This window comes from Chrysemys picta, chromosome 12 (genome assembly GCF_011386835.1).
Source record: "Chrysemys picta bellii isolate R12L10 chromosome 12, ASM1138683v2, whole genome shotgun sequence".
Taxonomy (NCBI): Eukaryota; Metazoa; Chordata; order Testudines; family Emydidae; genus Chrysemys; species Chrysemys picta.
Genome location: NC_088802.1, coordinates 34,349,447 through 34,369,497, shown reverse-complemented (window position 1 = coordinate 34,369,497; position 20,051 = coordinate 34,349,447). Strand labels below are relative to the sequence as shown.

Below are 20,051 nucleotides of genomic sequence, written 5' to 3'. Positions count from 1 at the left end.
AATGCCCCCCAGTCCCGAATTTTCCCCAAACTGTCTGCACTGCAATGTCCAGCCCCCTTCTGTACCATTCAGAGAGATAATATGGTTAGTTTGTTCCTTTAAAGCTACCCAGAAGCTTGCCATATTAACTGGAGTTACCATTCACTTTAAATCAAACACATCATTGGGTTGGTTTAGAGTAAAAATAAAACAAGTTTATTAACAGAAGGAGATTTTAAATGAAGTGAAGTACAAAGGATAGAGTTAGAAATGGTTACAAGCAAATAAAAGTGAAAAATGCTTCCTAGAGGCTGACTTAACAAAACAAGCTACAGCCTTTGTTCAAGTTAGTCTCCTTACCAATCTACCTTCCAGCAAGAGAGTTGACCACTCTTCTGGTCTGGATCTCCCCCCCCCAAAAGGCCAAAGTTTGGATTCCTTTGTCCTCTTGGTGAAAGATAACTTGGGGTTATTTGCCCCTCTCTTTTCTAGTCCAGTGAACGTTTGACATGGATTTTGTGAACGGTTACTGCCCAAAGTAAAGTTCATTCAAGCTCTGAGGAAGGCGACATGGAGTCTGGTAGTGAAGGAAGTTCCACGCTGGTTTCTTTCCCTGCTGCCGTTTGCTAAAATGCAAACTGATCTGTTTCCTTCTTTCCTGTTGCCATCATATTTTCTTTCCCCTTTACATAGAAGATACCTTTTTTGTCTCCTTTGTCTATCAGAGTATCCATAATTTTATCTACGGAGTTCTTATATATAAACATTTCACAGTGACAGCAAAGACCAGTGTGTCATTTCAAATGATATATTACCAGTCATCTTTTAAATAAATATCATGACACCAGTATGTGATGTGTAGTGAGTCTGTAAGGCCTGATAAGAGTTGCTGACACCGAATTGTGAATCACAAATGGATCTGTCTCTCAGTGGATTAAGTTGAATACATTTACATGAGAAGTTGGGGACATTGCACACACTTACCATGCAGGATGTGTGCGCATGAATGTACTAGTGGTGGTTTCATGCATGCAGTTCTATGCACTGTGGGGTGGGGAGGATAGAAGAGAGTGTTGCATACATTTCCTTGGTGGGGGAGCAACAGTATGCTGGTAATTGCAGGGAACGGGGATAGCGTGGGTATAGCATGCAGCTCCTTGCAAGGGGGTGAGGATAGGGGTTATGGCATACATATGGAAGACAATTTGCCAGTCAGACTTCTTGACAGAGTGGGGATAGAGGATATTGCATGCAGTTCCTTGCAGGGGGCGGGGATGGGGAGTGTTGCTTGCAGTGCCAGGCAGGGGGTGGGGATGGGGGGTGTTCCATGCAATTCCCTGCAGGGGGAGGGGGAGATAAGTGGTGTTGCATGCAGGCTGTTCCCTGCGGGGGGGGAGGGGGGATTGGGGATGTTCCATGTAGTTCCATGCAGAGGGAAGGGATGGGGGTGGGGGAAAGCGGGTGTTCCCTGCAGTGAGTAGGGACAGGGACGGGGGTGGGGGGAGATGTTCTATGCAGTTCCCTGAGGGGGTGGGGATAGGGGATGTTCCATGCAGATCTCTGCAGGAGGCGTGGATGGGGAGTGTTCCATGCAGGTCCCTGCACCGGCGGGGATAGGGGATGTTCCATGAAGTTCCTTGCAGAGGGCGGGGGGGATTGGGGATGTTCCATGTGGTTCCCTGCAGGGGCGGGGATAGGGCATGTTCCATGCAGTTCCCTGCGCGCGGGGGAGGAGGGGGATTGGGGATGTTCCCTGCAGAGGGCGGGGATAAGCGGTGTTGCATGCAGTTCCCTGCGGGGGGGGGGGGGGGATGGGCGGAGGAAAGGATTGGGGATGTTCCCTGCAGTTCCCTGCAGAGGGCGGGGATAAGCGGTGTTGCATGCAGTTCCCTGCAGGGGGCGGGGATAGGGATTTTTCTAATGCCCCCCATAGACAGACAGCGCTCAGCCCCTTGCTGCAGCCCAAGGTAGCAGGAGCACTCCCGGCCTCAGGCATTGCAACCCCTCTCACGTGCCATCCCACACTGCTCTCAAGCTTTTTGCCCAGGAGCCTAGGTGGGATCTCTGCGGCCCACCGATGTGGCTGACAGGAGTGAAGACCACCATTGGGTATGAAATTTTGCCTTGATAGGCAGGTAGAACAGTGGGGAGGGGCCAGGGAGGAGGCGGGTTTTGGATGGTAGCTTGTGGAGGTTGCTATGGCCCTAACCGGAGATGGGTTGTGAAGCGAGCCAATGGCCGTACGTGCTTCCTGTGATGGACATGAGAGATAGCCAATGGGTGATGCTGTAGAGTGGGTGGGCGGGCCTTGTTCGGGGGTTAGCGGGAGGGGGTCGCGCGGTGGCGCTAAAGGAGCCCCGAGGAGGGGGTGTAGTGGGGAGTGTGCTGAGGAGTCGGGCGGGAGGCGCCAGCTCCGGGGATACGGAGCGTCTGTAGGTGAGGGGCCATGCCAGGGGACTTCGGTTAGCGGGGCCGGACTGTCCGTCCCCTCATTGTTCGGGGCTTGGCGGAGTAGGGCGAGGGGGGTGCGGCCCCTGTGTGGGGGTGTCTGTGGGCCCCCCTCAGTGTGGGAGTCAGGGTGCAGCCCTGATCTTCGCCGGGTATAGGGGGCGGGGGGGCGTATAGCCCCCCCCGGATCTGGGGGAGGGTGTATGTGGGGAGCGGGGGGCGTGCAGCCGACCGCCCTCCCGGCTCTGTGGTGGGTGCGCCCCCCCCCCCCCCCGGCTCTTTCCCGCCTGCGGGGTGGGCGTGCGGCTGAGCCTGGGCTCGCTGTGGGGAGGGGGCGGCAGGGCGGGGGTGGCGGTGGCACGCGAGACAAAGACCCTGCCTGATCGTTGCAGCCCACTTTACCCGGAGCGGAGCTGCCTTGAGCTACAGCCTCCCCCTTCACCGGCCCCTGTTTGGGGGGGCTGCACCCCCGTGCGGGTGTCTCTTCTCCCCACCCCCCGGCTCCTTCTCCTGAGCCTCTGTGCTGAGGCTCCTGTCTGTATCGATCACACAAAGGTGGCCATTTTCCCCATCTCCTCCCTTCTGCAGCCTTGACTAGTGGCTTGCCAGCCTGCCAGAGGCATGGGGGGAGTCGCTGCTGAAAGGAGAGGGCTGCGGTGGTGGCAGTGTCTGATTTGAGGCTGAGGAGGCCCCTTTGGGGGTGGGGTGGGGTCCCGTTCTGCGGGTGGGGCGAAATACTTGCGTTGTGATGCACCAGTGGGTCTGAGCGTGTCTTAGATCATGTTCCTCCCTCTTTTTTTGGGCGGGGGGGGGGCATGGATGGATGGATGGAGGGTGGGTGGGGTGAAGCGGCCAGTGGGCCTTAGTGCTGTTAAATGGGATCCAAACACCAAGGGATTGGCAAGATGCAATGCTGTGAACATGCGAGGCCATAGAGTGGGTGGAGTGTTTTGTCCGCAACCCCAAAGAAAATGGTCCAAGTCTGGAGCTTGCTCTTTTGTCCTTTAGTGTCCGGGCTAGTTAAAAACTGCAGCCTGCTGCCTTATCACTTCATTCTGAAGCCATTGTTTGATTAATGCTTAAATCAGAAAAGTAGCTTGAACTGTGAAATTGACTCTTGCTGGCTTTAGCATTATATTTATGAAAAATAATGTACCTCTAGGTAGTGAATGAGGCTCTTCTTACAAATTCCTGTCCTTGGAAATGCCAGGGCTCCACTGAATGATGCCACTCCCCACCTCTGCTGGTGCTCTTCGCCCTTTTATTTTGTTAACCTTTTATTTAGAACTGTAATATGCGTGGGATTATGTGCTAGCATCTTAATTGTGAGAACTGGAGTTCTGCATGGTGAAATGGTATAATTATGAAAGTGGATTTTAATTTATCTTCCCCCTAAATAATACTGTCTAGCAAAAAGTCCTCATTAAGGCAAAGCACAATATATCTGGCTTCCGTAGGGGTATCCTTATTGTGGCAACCTGGCATTGTCCCGAGTAACTGGGTCACATCTGTGCATTGAGGACAGAAAATGAAAAATGACCATTAATGGTCTGTACTCTTAATATTTAATACACAGATTTGATTCTTAGTATGAACTAGTTCATATACTCTTTGGGAGTAAATCTAATGCTTCAACTTCTAGCCCTTAATTCTACTAATAAACAATCTTTTTGTTATTGTATTAATTTGACTAGGTAGTAGAGTCCCAAAACCATTCAGTTTTTCACTAAAAAACAAGCATGTGAAACCGATCCTAATTCAGATTATAAATGATAAATTTTTATGGAAGACAATTTGCCAGTCAGACTTCTTGACAGTGAGAGAGTGCCTCACACTGGATGGAAGCTAGGTTTTATAATATGAAGATATCTGCAGCATCAAGTAATAATCTAGAATTACAAAGATGACTAGCTTTTTGGATTTGGACGGAAGGCTCTACAAGTAACTAGCACTCTGAATGGTTTAGTAATTTGTTATTCCTTGCTGAGGTAAAGAATCAGATGGAGCTCCTGCAGTCATTTGGAGTCACCTCTAGCTCTCTTCTTTTCTTCTCCATGGATTTTTCTCCCAGAAGCTTCTTCCAATAAATTCAGCTGTTATTGCTGTAGTCAATTCTTGATCTGATGATGCAGAATTAAGCCATTCTGTAGTAAATGAAGCAGATTGCTTCACAGCCCTCTGGTGGATTGAATGACCTCATGCTTGCTTTGCATTAGTTGTGTTGAACAGTTTATCAAACTGACACGCTGTAGATGTAGACATTAGTATTGTACTTAAGTATTTAATTGAATGCTCACTTGAGGGTGGATGAGTTGTAAGACTTCCATCTGAATGCATGCTATAGCATAAAAAGTGGCGAATACACAGTTAGCTTCAAACACAGGATTTTTCAAATGTTTAGATTGCCAAACTACAGATTTCTCAATGGATTAATGCTCTAAATGCTTGGAAAACGGTTCTAAATTGACCATGAAATAGTTCTGATGAATAAAACAAGATATATAGTGACCCAAACGCTTTGTATGTAGTGAAAATTCAGATTTCTTTTTTTTTTTTTTTTAGGATAGGGAAAAGCCATTAGGCCCAACCTCCCTACTCTCAAGTGCTTAAAGATAACCAAACTGTACATTTTGGGAGTTCTTAATCAAATACACCTGTACCTCGATGTAACGTTAAAAATCTTACCGTGTTATAGGTGAAACCGCGTTATATCGAACTTGCTTTGATCCGCCGGAGTGCGCAGCGCGCCCCCCTCCCCCCCCAAGAGCACTGCTTTACCGTGTTATATCCAAATTGGTGTTATATCAGGTCACGTTATATCGGGGTAGAGGTGTAGATGCAACTGTCCTTGCGGCTGTTGGTCACATTTACTAGTCTAATGGATGAGAGATGGGAATCAAATGAAATACTTGAGACATTTTGGTATTTTGTCTTCTCTCAGTTGTATGAGAATTGATTAAGAAATTTATTCAATTTTTATTACATTTTATACTTACACAGGTTTTATGATACAAGGTGTTTATTGGAAACATTTAAAACATAATAGCACCTACCGTTTGCAGCTGGAATTGATGGAAAGTAAAACCATGATAAATCTGATCTGCTTTCAGAAAGAATACAACGAGTGGCTATATGATGTGTAAAAACCCAAAACGTATAAAGTTCTTATCTCTCAAGGAAAATTCTCTTTGTAATCAGTGTTTTTAGTCTAACTTGTCTGATTTCACTGCTCAGTTTTGTTTGGATGATGTATTGAGAACCAGCTATGTGCTGCACAGAACAAATAAAGTGGTGCTTTCCTTTGACTACTATTTCAGTACTCTTTACAGTACCTCTGGGCAAACATGTATTAAATCTGGTGTTTCAGGTTGCAGGAAACAGATCAGTGTACATCATAGGGCTGTTGTGAAGACAAATACACTAAAGAATGTAAAGTGTTTTCAGATCTACTGGTAAAAATTATTATACAAAAACTAGGTATTATTATTATTATTATTATTTATTATCATCCTTGCTTTGCAGACTTGGTATGTACAGTAAAGAGACCCCCTGCACTATTCCCCTCCTATATAAATGTGTCTCCCTACTGCTCTATTTATGAATGTGATTTTTAACTTGTATAGAGCAGGACCTTTTAGTCAGGGTATGACCTTGTTTAAACTACTAACTTGATAAGTAGCATCAGGATTCTTTATATAGGTAGTATCCCTACTAGGTATCCAATTTAATATGCCGATTAGCCACTTCTTTTTATATGTTAAATGGTTTAACTATGAAATAATCGCAAACTGTGTACAGTACCAGTGACTGACATACCTTTTCTCCATCTAACAAGGTGAATGCTAGTGGACACCTCTATTTACAATGGCACAGAGGTCTGGACAGGAAGATCCAGAGAGGTATCTCTTTGTGGATAGGGCTGTAATCTACAACCCTGCTACCCAGGCTGACTGGACTGCTAAAAAACTGGTATGGATTCCTTCTGAGCGCCATGGCTTTGAGGCAGCCAGCATCAAGGAGGAAAGAGGAGATGAAGTGTTGGTTGAACTGGCAGAGAACGGAAAGAAAGCAATGGTCAACAAAGATGATATTCAGAAGATGAATCCCCCCAAGTTCTCTAAAGTGGAAGATATGGCGGAATTAACCTGCTTAAATGAAGCCTCTGTATTGCATAATTTGAAGGACCGATACTACTCTGGACTCATCTATGTAAGTATTGGCCATTAAATTCTCCTCTATGGGAAAATTAATATGGTTGGTAATTTAGACTGAATTAATCAACTGCTTCATTTGTTTAAAAAATGAAGAGGAGGAGGTGGGTATAGACTTCGGACTGGATTTTGATAACCTAAAGCGTAAACTTTTTTCTGTCCGAGTACAGAATGCTTGGGACAGGGACTCTTAGCTACTTTATGTATTGATTAGCAAGTGCTACCATTATACAAAGAATAATTTTTGTATACAATTTTGTATATATTTGTATACAATAATTAAAATACTGCTGCAAGCATTAACTAGCTATAATTAAGGGCCACTTAGCGATAGAATGTCAAATGGCCATCTCAATGTTTCGCTCATACTATCCAGTTAAAGCATTTGCCTTGGACATGCTTAACTGACAAGTGGACAGCATCAACTGGCTAGTTTGAACTGACTAGAAAGATTTTATAATCTTAACGTCAACAAATTGCCATTGTTTAATATAGTACATGAATGAGCAGATAACTTGCTTTAACTTAGCTAGCTGTACATTAAAGAAGGTAATGAGAGGTTATCATATCTTTATGAATTCCCACCGCTTTCCAACTATATTATTTAATTTCTTTTTTTGGAATCTTGTATCAGCGTAGTGAGCCAGGAAAGAATGTATTGTGCTTAAAATAAACCAATAGATAAAGTTCTCTTCTCAATGGGTTGGAAATAGAAAATGAAACATCTAACTTATCACCATCTTCCTCTGGAATGAGAAATTGCAAAGCTGTTGCTGCCTCTTGATGAAATAAAACAAGGTCAATGTTGATTGAAGGTCTGTGGCAGTACAGTAAGAGTGGCTCCTTGCCATATCTCTGCTCTTGGCAAATGAATTACATAGTCGCTTGCTGAGTCAGAGTATCATCATCATCTACAACTAGGTTCTTTGTCCTAAAAGAAATGGTAACATCTGCCTAAATAAAATATTTGACTCAGTATGGTAAACATTTGTTCCAAAGAATTAAACTCAATCTCTTCAATTTCTCGCGTGTACATTGAGTAGGTTAGCTATAGGACATATTGTCTACCCAGTTAATATGAATACTTAAAGAGGAGAGTTTTTTCTCAGTCTAGCCATTGCTAATATGTCGATTATATTTCTTTATTTAGTGGCTCACTCACACTATTTACTTGTATTCATTTGTAAACTGTCTATACTGAAGATGGTGGTTTTAGCGGAAGGGAGACCCTTAAGAAAAATAGCTCAGTGAAACTTACTCTTGGAATGCCTCACATTAGTTTATAACTAAAATTAATTAGATGCTCAGGATTAGAATGGAAAAAAAAAACTGAGTATAAACAAGTTTGAGAACTAAATGCTTAATTTATATATTGTCTGTCCACAGTATCACTTAAATGTCAAAGCAAACTCTAGTGTGAGTACTCAGACAGCAAATATAGATATGAGCTGCTTATGATGATAAAGCTGAGAACCTGTCACTTTCTTGTTTAAATAGATGTTGCGGTGATGTGAAACACTGTAATTATGCACTAAATTAAAAATAACACTTCTCTATGTAAACGCAACTATTAAATGAAATCCTATGCAACTTGTATGTGGTTGCTTATACCTATGCTTCATCTACCTCCAAAAAAGGTGCTTTCTTGTCTTTTCAATAATCCTAACCATTGATGCTGACTCTAAAACTGGTGTGACATTCCCAGGGTACAGCCTGGACTGTTAAACAGTGGTGTCCCCTTAACTCTCTAGCCTGGAGTGGTTTTTACACTGCTTTGGTGTGAACAGCCACCACTCCGGTCCTGCTCATACACAGGCACTAGCATCTAAAATCACTCCCAGCTGAATACATGAATACTCTCCCAGCCACTCATGAACTGCGTATGGGGGTGACACCTGCAAGTTCTTAGTCCCAGCCTGGACCCCAGAAATGTGTGTCTTGTACTGCACAGTACCCTTCTGGATAGTACAAGCTCATAGTAAGGCCATCATTTCAATGAAGGAAAATGATTATGCACCAACCTTGCTGTCTTAAGTGGAGTTTCCAAAACATTTCGATCTGAACATACACTGGATTACATAAAACATAAAATAAGCTTCTTAACTACAGAAAGATATATTTTAAGTGAATCTGAGTGATAAGGCATAAAAGTTAGAATTGGTTACAAAAGAAATAAGATAAAAATGCAAGTTAATTCCTAAACTTTAACACACTAATAAGATTTAAAGCAAGTATCTTTTACCACAGGCTGGATTTCCTTTCAGTCAGGGGCTGCCCCACCCCACAGTTCAGAGTCCTTCAGGTGTTTGTTTGATGTCATGAGCAGAGAGATGGGAGGAAAAGAGGTGAAGTCAAGTGTCTTTAACTTAATTTCTTATGCTAGAAATATCCTTGCTGAGTCATGGTGATATGTAGTCTCTTGTGGATGTGAGGTTTAAAATGTTCCTGTGATGTAATGTACTTTTTGTTGTCTTGTTTATACCTTCCCATTGCTGAAAAATGGCTGCATAAGTTGGTGATTGCTCTTTAATACTGATTGTGGTGCTAGTGCATCTTTGTCTCGGAAAAAGTGGTTTAGACCTGCTTGTCTTAACTTTGGAGCATGTTCTAAATAGTGAAACATAATCTAATCTAATAACTTCTCATACAGTGTTGCTACACACATTTTACCAGGACAACAATATTCAGCAGATTGAGTTTTCAAATGGTCTTTCACATGGCATGCTTGATAAAATTTTGTATCATAGTCTTGTAAAAGTGATGACCATAATATTATAGTTAGGGCTCTACAAAATTCACAGACATGAAAATGAGTCTCTGGCCATGAAATCTGGTCTTTTGTGTGCTTTTATCCACTACTATATAGAATTCACAGGGGAGACCAGCATTTCTCAAACTGGGAGTCCTGACCCAAAAGGGAGTTGCAGGGGGGTCGCAAGGTTATTTTAAAGGGGTCACGGTATTGCCACCCTTACATTTGTGCTGCTGCCTTCAGAGCTGGGTGGCCAGAGAGGTGGCTACTGACTGAGGACCCAGCTCTGCATGCAGCAGCCTAGAAGTAAGGCCATATCCTATAGCATGCCATCCTTACTTATGTGCTGCTGCTGGCAGCTGCTTTGCCTTCAGAGCTGGGCTCCTACTACCATCAGCAGCAGTGCAGAAGTAAAGGTAGCTGTAAACTCTCTCTCTCTCTTTCCCCCCCCCCCCCTCCCACACACACAGTAACCTTGTGATCCCCTTTCCCCAGCCCCACAAGTCCTCTTTGGGTCAAGACCCCTACAATTACAACACCTGAAATTTCAGATTTAAATAGCTGAAACAATGAAATTTAAAATTTTTAAAAGCCAATGACTGTGAAATTGACCAGAATGGACTGTGAATTTGGGCCCTAACTATAGACTGTCACAACTGGACTTTGCTATCAAGACTTTAGGAGCCACATAATAATAATTAATAATTCTAGAAAGATCTTGATACAATAACTTCTTTCATTTTGGAGAGAAGAGTTGGGATCAAGATGATACTGCAGTTTCATAGGAGTGGACTGAAGGCCTGAGTTAAGAAGGGAGCCTTGCTTGAGGGATGCTCTGCTTGTCCAAGAGCAGTATTTTTTTGTTAATCTCTTAGCTGAAGTAGATTGAGTCAAACATGAGTGTGCTTGCTCAAGCATTGAGTATTTACTGGAATATTGGCATAAACAGGAGCAAATGCTAGTGGTGGAGAGGAGAAGCTCAAGAACTGGGCCTTGTAGAACTCATAGAGGTACAGTTCTGGTGTAGAGGAAGAGCCAAACCCCAGTTTGGTCAGATTAGCTGAATATCAAAGATCAGAGGTATGCCAAGAAGACACAAGATGCATTTATAGTTATGGAGGAGAAGGGGCTGCTCTGAGCTCAAAATGAATGTTCTTTTTGTGGTCAAATTGGCCAGTTTAAAAAACCAGACTTCATGTCATACTTCATACAAGTGCATGAGATGTCTGTCATTTTAAACACACTTGTCAGTGTGTAATTTATGGATACCCTCACAGGAAGTAGAGGATAAAGAGCTGTCAACTAGAGTAGTAGTACATATAACCACCTCAGTCTATTTTGCTTCCTTTTGTAGGAAGTTGTACAGAGGGTCTGGGCCTTTGCTAATAAGGAATAGTTTGGCAAGAGTAGCTGCTTGGGGGAGCCAAGATGGTGTATGAAAGGTTAAGACTTTGAAAAGTGGCCACTGATCATTGTTAAAGGGTTTTCTCTTCCTCAGTGGACCATCTCCTAGAAGATGGAGAATACAGTATGGGTTGATGGAGAACTTTTATCTTTGTATCTTCCTAAAAACTGAGGAGAGAATGTAAAAAGCATGCCAATGGAGTAGGAGAGGTGCTGATTAAGTTTGCAGGTGATACCAAACTGGGAGGGATTGCAACTGCTTTGGAGGACAGGGTCATAATTCAAAATGATCTGTACAAATTGGAGAAATGGTCTGAGGTAAACAGGATGAAGTTTAATAAAGACAAATGCAAAGTGCTCCACTTAGGAAGGAACAATCAGTTTCACACATACAGAATGGGAAGAGACTGTCTAGGAAGGAGTACAGCAGAAAGGGATCTAGGGGTTATAGTGGGCCACAAGCTAAATATGAGTCAACAGTGTGATGCTGTTGCGAAAAAAGCAAACATGATTCTGGGATGTTTTAACAGGTGTGTTGGGAGCGAGACACAAGAGGTCATTCTTCCACTCTACTCTGCTCTGGTTAGGCCTCAGCTGGAGTATTGTGTCCAGTTCTGGGCATCGCATTTCAAGAAAGATGTGGAGAAATTGGAGAGGGTCCAGAGAAGAGCGACAAGAATGATTAAAGGTCTTGAGAACATGACCTATGAAGGAAGGCTGAAAGAACTGGGTTTGTTTAGTTTGGAAAAGAGAAGACTGAGAGGGGACATGGTAGCAGTTTTTAGGTATCTAAAAGGGTGTCATAAGGAGGAGGGAGAAAACTTGTTCACCTTAGCCTCTAAGGATAGAACAAGAAGCAATGGGCTTAAACTGCAGCAAGGGAGGTCTAGGTTGGACATTAGGAAAAAGTTCCTAACTGTCAGGGTGGTTAGACACTGGAATAAATTGCCTAGGGAGGTTGTGGAATCTCCATCTCTGGAGATATTTAAGAGTAGGTTAGATAAATGTCTATCCGGGATGGTCTAGACAGTATTTGGTCCTGCCATGCGGGCAGGGGACTGGACTTGATGACCTCTCGAGGTCCCTTCCGGTCCTAGAATCTATGATCTCAAGAGCAAGGAATTCTGATAGTTTCACTTGGGAAAAGGGAATTGCTTTCAAGGATGTAAGATGAGCTGCTTTTGCTCTCTGAGGCCTGGCATATTTTAGTTATGCTGGCATAGCTAAATATGCTAGGAGTGTGGGGGGGGGGGGAGGAGGAGGGGGATTGTGAGGCAGCCCCCCAGGTAAGAATGGAGCACCCAGATCAGCAGAAAAGAGCAGCAGGAGCTGAGGATCCCTGGACCTGATCTGCTGACTGCACTCTTTCCCCCTCACCTCTGCTTTTAAAGAAATTGCTTGACTACAGGCCTTCCTTTGGTATTCCACACTTCCACTTCAGAGGAGAAATAACTTTGTCATCTCCTCCCAGAATTGATACCAGCTGCACAGTTTCTTCTGTGGCATTTGCTTAAAATGTGTGTGTAGCTGAAACTCTAATGTAGCCAGATATGTTGACTAACTCGAACTCCTCAAGAGCTGGATTTCTATATTCAGACTTCCCCGTCCATGAAAGTACCATTACTAGATCCTAGGAGTCAAATCCTCTTCTTTTACCTTATCCCACCTAGCCGTGAGTACAGCCTTCTAGGAATCTGGGCCATCTGACTATTTTTTTAGCTTTATCCGCAGGTAAGAACAGGGTTGGAGCTTCCCTTCCAGCCAAATGGTCTCCCATTTTATAGTAACTTTTCTTTTCTGTTTGGTGGGGTTAACCTCTTCCTTACCTGTACTTTGGGGATGGATTTTTCCCACTTTGTTTGCTCTTCCAGGGACTCGGCTGCATTTCCCTATCCAGCAAAGTGCTCTTAATGGTCCTTCTGATCCTTTGGTGTGGTCCCTTATGGTGCAGCACCATGGAGACCTCTCAAAGGTCCTTAGCTCCCTTTCAGTGTTTGCTAACTATCTGTTTCTGCAGTTTTAGATCAAATGGGTTGCCTGTCACTCTTGCATCCTCATTTTCTTCGGTGCAAATAGTTGATCTTGTGCCTGTCCTGCTTCTCAGTGTGGTGGTTCTCTAGGACCTGTGCTTATGCTTACCAGGAAGAGTATTCTTCTTGGTGGGTACTGTACAGATAGGTTGGGGATCTTTCTAAAAGATTTCTGATTTGAACAAGTTTCTTGTTTGGAACTCCTCCAAGCTCTAGAATATTGCCCTACCCTTGCGAACACACGCTTACACTTACACTTGAGCCCTTAAACAGTGGTGTGCCTCTCAGTCCCTGCACATCTCTTCAGGATGCCACCCCAGAAATGGAGCCTGCTTATCAAGTGTCTAGCTGACCTCCACTCACAGCATTCAGTAACCTGTAGCTTCTGACAAGAATTATGTTGGAGGTCTTCAAAATAGTATTTCTCATGGATTTTGTGACCATTCTGTTTGTTGGTTGTGGGTTGTGGGTTGTTTGTTGTTTTTAACAGTAAAGTGAATGTTTCCCTTCGGTGTGGGGTGGGGTTTGATATCTGAATAATAAGTGTAAGGATTAATGGTTAGAACACGTTTCTTACCATGCCTATGAAGTTAGACCTTGTCCTTTGCTCAGAATGCTATGTAGTATTTTAGGCCAGAAGATGTTAGAGGAAAAGTTATTGAAAGTAGTGGAAATGTGAAAAGATCTGATTTGAGGGGATGGGGAGAGAGGGAGGCAAAGGTTGCAGGTAGCTTTAAGGATCTGACTTGCATTAGACTGTTAAGGGTAGATGAAAAAGGAGAAATAACACTGGTCTACAGTTTTTGAGAAGTCGTCTGCTTCAGAGATAAAATGTGCTATTTATTATGTATTTTGATGTGCTGAATTCAAATATGACAATTAAAACTGGCTACTGTTTCTAAGATATTTAAGTTTTTACATTTTATGTCTATGTATATTTTGTAGATAGTAGAGTTTTAATCATAAATTGTAAACCTAGGTCTTTTCATGTGTTTATGGTTGTTTTACATGATGATATTTCACCTGTCCTGTTTATGTAACACTTTAAAAATCAGCAAAAGGGTTATATAAATAAAATTTATTATGAAACAAAAGGCAAAAAACTATTATGTACATAGTTTAGTTTAGTCCTATTCAATGTCTACTCGGCGCTTCTTGGCTTTTCTCTTGTATTCATTAAATGGAGCATCTCTTGTCACTGTCCAGCAATAGTCTGCAAGCATTGATGGGCTCCATTTGCCCTGATAGCGTTTCTCCATTGTTGCAATGTCCTGGTGAAATCGCTCGTCGCTCACTGCTCCGCAGTTCGGTGGAAAAAATCTAGTTGAGAGTGCAAAAAATGTATCTTTAGTGACATGTTTCAACCAAGGCTTTTGTATGCCTTGAGGAGGTTTTCCACCAACAACCTGTAGTTGTCTGCCTTGTTGTTTCCGAGAAAATTTATTGCCACTAACTGGAAGGCTTTCCATGCCGTCTTTTCCTTGCCAGTCCACTTTTTCTTCTTTGATACACCTTTCCCAACTGGAGGCACCATGCAGAAGTAACAATTGCTGGTATGATCTGTTGGCTCTCTCCAAATCATTGGCACTGCAAAAGGCATAGATTTCCTTTTCCTGTTCAACCACTGGCAAAGATTTGTTGCACAAGTGTTGCAGCATATGTGTGGGGCCCACCTCTTGTCCTGATCTCCAATTTTGCAGCCAAAATAAAGGTGATAGGCTTTCTTAACCATAGTGGTAGTACTGCACTTTTGTGATGCAAAAGTCACTTCACAAACATAGCAGAAGTTATATGCACTGTTCACACAAGTATGAGGCATCTCTGCTCGCTTTGGCTAAACAGAAATGTGTCCCTTTGCAAAATCAAACACTGACAAATAAGAGAGCATGACACTGTATGATTTCTAGAGCTGATATAGGGCAATTTGTTCAGCAGAGTGATGTAAGCTTCGTTACGATTGCATCATCCATGACTTCTAGGAATAACATGATGCAATTCATATCATGGATGATGCAATACCAGCTTCAGATTGCATCATTCATTGTTTTGCCTAAAAAGCAAGTACTGTCCAAACCCAGTCATAGATTTATTCATAGATCCAGTCAAAGATGTATTTTAGTCATTTCTGGTTTAAACTGAGATCCCTTCCCTTTATAACTCACTTATCGTCCGCCATTCCCAAGTCAAGGGTCGTATATACTGACCCAATAGCATATCTTGAAAGCATGCTGCTGCGAAGGCCTGCCTCGGTTTCCCCTTCACTTAGCATCCCTTAGGGCTTGTCTATACTTACGCGCTGGTTCGGCGGCAGGCAATCGAACTTCTGGGTTCGATTTATCGCGTCTAATCTGGACGCGATAAATCGAACTCAGAAGTGCTCCCCGTTGACTCCGGTAATCCTGCTCGCCGCGAGGAGTACGCGGAGTCGACGGGGGAGCCTGCCTGCCGGGTGTGGACCGCGGTAAGTTCGAACTAAGGTACGTCGACTTCAGCTACGTTATTCACGTAGCTGAAGTTGCGTACCTTAGTTCGATTTGGGGGTTTAGTGTAGACCAAGCCTTAGAGTCAACACAGTCCAGATAGTCAAAACATTCCCCTTCTGGGGTCCAATTTATTAAGTCTTAGTCTTTCAAAATAGAATTCAAACCAGCAGTCTTCCTCAGTTTCATCTGGGTTCAGCCCCACCTCCCAGAGGGTCTATCTTTCTGCTTTCTGCCAAACTCCAAACAAGAGGTTCTGAATCTCCATAGGCATTCCCTCTGCTAACTCAGGGCCTTGCAGGATCCTTTTTAATCCCTGAAATGTCTGCAGACATCTGCCAACAACTACCTGCAGCTTTCCCACTTCATAAGCCCAGGTGCTTTCCCTTAAGCCCAGTTGGGCAGCAGGTAATCAGTCCACATGCACTGGATCCCACTCCCTCTTAAAGGGGCCAATCGTTTGACACCCTTTATTGAAGAGTTGGGGATAAATGTTGAGTTTTGTCAGCAGATTTTCTGATTACTCAAGCCAGTTTAGTATATTCTAAATCTTCAAATTCAACTAAGGCTCTTCATAGCACATTTTATAAAATGGTATTTAAAGTGTATGTTGAGGCAGGAGCCTGGATTTCACCCTTTGTGTTACAATGTACAAACCAGTTGACACTTTAAAGAAGTTTGGTTACCAATAAAACATACTAAAATGTTGAGTCATAACTTTTTCAGTCTCTGACTATGTCTATGGTAGGGAATATTTTTGTAAGATTCCCTACTAGTTCACAGGATTCTGGTTTCTTGCATTTTTATCCCCATATTTAATTAAACCTGCTGAAAAATTGAATGTGGCTTTTGAAAAAAGCTTGGCCACAGAAGCTTGCATTAGGGCTCCCACCAGAACCAGTGGAAATCTTTTTGTAAGAGTCTGAAGTTTAGATATTGCCAAAGGATGAAAAGTTATACAGTCTCAGCTTTATATACTTGAGGGCAACGGACAGTGATGAGGGATTCTGTAAACTTCATAGGTTTTTCTTAAACCTGTGGTAAGTTAGTGCACTTCTTGTTGGTGTCAGAAGATACCATCAAAATATGAACTCCCACACTCTGGGGTAATGATATAATGAACTCTGTACTTGGTCACAGATTGTTTAGATAGTACCTCTTTATTGGCAAGCTTGCTATTTGAAACATAATACAGTTTCCAACTAATTCTGTGCCAGGAACCTGAGTGCTACATTATTGGATAGTTTATCATTTAGTAATTTGGATATTGCTATACTGCTGGCTGAAGCCTTGTAAGCATCTGGAAGCATTCAGGCTCCACAATTAGTGTCCTGAAGGAGACTTTTGTATAACAAACGTCTGTCGCAGCTCTGCTTTAATGTTTGTCTTTGGAGCCTTGCCAAGATAGCCATTCCAACATTCCTGATTTCCTTTGACTGGTACTGCCCACATCCTTTTCTTCAGCAAAACAGAATTTTGTGCTACCCAAACAAGTGCCCTGTTTTGAAATTGAAAATTTAATGTTTGTGAAAAGCTGAATTTTTTTTTTTGTAAATCTGTATAAGCAAATACATGCACATACTTTAAATTTATTATAGCAGGTTTTCATTATAGCCCGCTTTATCAATTGATTATAACTGGCTGAAATTTTCAGTGCGCGGTCTTTGTGCTACAGTGAGTGTTCTGAAAGCTTGAACAGAAATGGTTCATCTGTGGAGAACTAGAAGAAAGGGTAAAGTACTTCCCATTAGAGGTCCTGTGTTTAGCAGTCTGTAGTCTAAATTGCCTGAGTTGGGAAAACTGAAATTAATAACGCTTTCTATTTGTTAGCACCATTTCTAAGTTTCTGTTGAAACTTGTCCTTGATTTGACAGGGCCTTTTATGTTTCCAATTCTGCAGAATTGTGGTCCAGAAACCGAGCTCTTTACCTCACAAAAATCATGTTGCCCTCATTGTTGCAAAGAGAAACACCCAAATGTAAACAATGGAAACTAGATACAGTGATGTCTGCTCTAGTTTTTGTAGCTGGAACACAGTAGGCCCAAGCCCTTGCTTGCCCATTCCTTTTAGTGGGGTGTTCCTCCTTCAGTCTGATAATACAGGTGTTGGTGTCATGCTGGTCACTTTTAAACTCCATTTAATGTGTTTGGGTTTGTGCAATAACTGCCTTTTCACACCTTCAGTTTGGGTGTCAAATGCAGCACTGTCCCCTGACCAATTGCTGGAATGGTTTGAGCATTGGCTTGCTAAATCCAGGGTTATGAGTTCAATCCTTCAGGGGGCCATTTAGGGTTCTGGGGCAAAAATCTGTCTGGGGATTGGTCCTGGTTTGAGCGGGGGGGTTGGACTAGATGACCTCCTGAGGTCCCTTCCAACCCTGATATTCTATGATTGAGACTAGAAACCTCTTGCTTCTCCCTCCACTCCTTTCCCCACAAATTCTATAATGTAACTATACGTTTTCACTGCAATATTTTGCAGTACTCTAAAAATGAGGCAATATAAAATTGACCTTGGAAGTACACTATCCCTCTAACACTATCCCTCTATCTGATATCTCCCTCAGTCATATTTGATTCAGTAAGAGCTGTTTCGGGGGGGGGAGAGGGGGAATTCTAGACTGTACAGAGCCTACATTCTGCTGCAATAGATTTCATGGAATCCAGTGTTCTTGCTGCAGAACATAGGTGCAATTTACTATAGAATACATGGCGGTCTGTGTTATGACTTTCTGAAGATCATATGCTGTGCATGCATAGTGTATCTTGCAGTATTTCCTAGGCTTAAACTATTCAGTTCAAGAATGCTGCACATGTGAGAGAGGCCATTTTAGCTTGATTGGGAAAAGTGTGTTGGAAATGACAGGTTTACGAGGGCCGCTGCACACTGTGGTTTGCAGGAAGAGGCCTCTTTAGTTCGCCATCAGAGCTTGTAATGAATTTTATCTTAATTACTGATATACTCTCAGTGTTAACCCCATTTTAAACTTTTGTCTGGGCATTTCCTTCATTGGAAATGAAGATGAACAAAAACTTGAACATCAGTAACCTAAAACAAGCCAAACTCATCAAAATTCAGTTCTTAATACTATTCACAATACTATTCTCCTGAACACATTAGCCTCTGGTCTCAATCCCAGATCTCTTCCTCTCTCAATCCCAGATCTCTTCCTCAGAGCCTCCCTGGATTCAGACTACCTCCCTCACACCATTGCTGAATTTAGTCAGAATACCTCTGACTTAGTATCCACTCCTTTCCCTCAGCCTGTCCTGCTACATACCCAATTTAGCTGCCCTGCATTAGCCTTTTTCTGGCCCATCTTCTAACTGTGGACTAGGCAACCTCCACAAAGTTCAGGGAATGTAGATGAGGGGATGTGTGATGGATGTGAGTTACAGGATTCATTACATTAAGGGGTTTGATTATATAAACAAAGTTAGTAAGCATACCAATATTTAACTTTGTGTATTGGAGGAAGCCAACATAAGCTGCCTATAAAAGGTAGGAAAAAAGAATAAAGGCCTCAGATAACTACTTCACAAACAGGTAAGAGACCATACTAGAAGCATTCATGTGGATGACCCCACCTCCAACTCCTTATGGAGCTCTCACAAACTAGTGTATTTAGGGGGTCGATTCCCAGCTTGCAAACACATGAGAACAAAAAAAACCCTGCGGAACCTGAGACAAAGAGCTTCTGGGTGGGATATGTGTCATTCTCTAGGGAGGGGGCAATGGTTGTTGGGAGTTGCTGATGAGAAGCTGTTCTCGCAGACCCTGACCCCTAGGGGTCTGGAGTAAAGAGTGAACTGCCTAGGGTCTCTGCGAAGAGATGACAAGCCTCTGAGTGAGTAAGATTTGTGCATAGACTTTAAAATTCTTTTTCTCTCCCTTTATGCTTTGTTCCAACTATGGTAAATATTTGGAGAAGGCTGTCTGGTCAGATATTTTTAGTAAAAGTCACAGGTAACGAGCAATAATGAAAAATTCACAGAAGCTCATGACCTGTACTTGACTCTTACTAAAAATACCCATGACAAAATGGGTAGCCTGGGCAGATTTGGGAGGGGGGAAGGGCTGGGAGCTCCAGGGGGGTCCCCCCCAGCCAGGAAAGGTGGTGGGGAGCTGTGGGGCTCCCCTTGTAGCACACGGTGGCCAGGAGCACCCGCAGCTCCCTGCCTCCACAGGTGGCAGGGGATTCTGCGGCTCCCAGCTAGCTGAAGTCACAGAGGTCTTTGGAAGTCACGGATTCCATGACTTCCGTGACTAAGTCGCAGCCTTACTAATTACCACTTTGTTGTTATAGCACCCAAAGGGAAGAATTGCAGGTACCTAACCCAGTCTGACCTGCTAAGAAATCACTGTTGTTATATGGGGTGCAGTAGTCCAGGATCTGGTCTTGAGTGAGAGTTGTGTGATTCCACCCCAGGGAGGTAAACATAAGGCCTCATACCTTAGAGCAGTGGTTCTCAAACTTTTGTACTGGTGACCCCTTTCACATAGCAAGCCTCTGAATGCAACCCCGCCTTATAAATTTAAAAACACTTTTTAAAATATATTTAACACCATTATAAACGTTGGATGCAAAGCTGGGTTTGGGATGGAGGCTGACAGCTTGCGATGCAACCCCCCCCCATGTAATAATCTTGGGACCCCCCTCTTAGGGGTCCCGACCCCCAGTTTGAGAATCCCTGCCTTAGAGCCATGTCAGAGAAGGGGTTAGAGGTCCAGCAAGCCCTGTAATTA

The 20,051-nt window shown here is 43.2% G+C and overlaps 1 protein-coding gene across 7 annotated transcripts in view; it reads left to right on the top strand.

Annotated features, from left to right (window-relative positions):
* Positions 1 to 2,069: 2,069 nt before the first annotated feature.
* MYH10 (myosin heavy chain 10) overlaps positions 2,070 to 20,051 on the top strand; it is a 156,161-nt gene continuing 138,179 nt past the window's right edge. For 3 of the 7 annotated variants that reach the window (XM_065563321.1, XM_065563319.1, XM_065563316.1), the window contains exons 1-2: positions 2,300 to 2,411; positions 6,263 to 6,636. In XM_065563321.1, the coding sequence (XP_065419393.1) occupies positions 6,292 to 6,636 (345 nt within the window). In that variant the 5' untranslated portion in view covers positions 2,300 to 2,411; positions 6,263 to 6,291. Of the gene's footprint in view, positions 2,089 to 2,299; positions 2,416 to 6,262; positions 6,637 to 20,051 lie in introns of those variants that run through there. The other 4 variants (XM_065563320.1, XM_065563318.1, XM_065563315.1 and 1 more) reach the window with 2 other exon arrangements.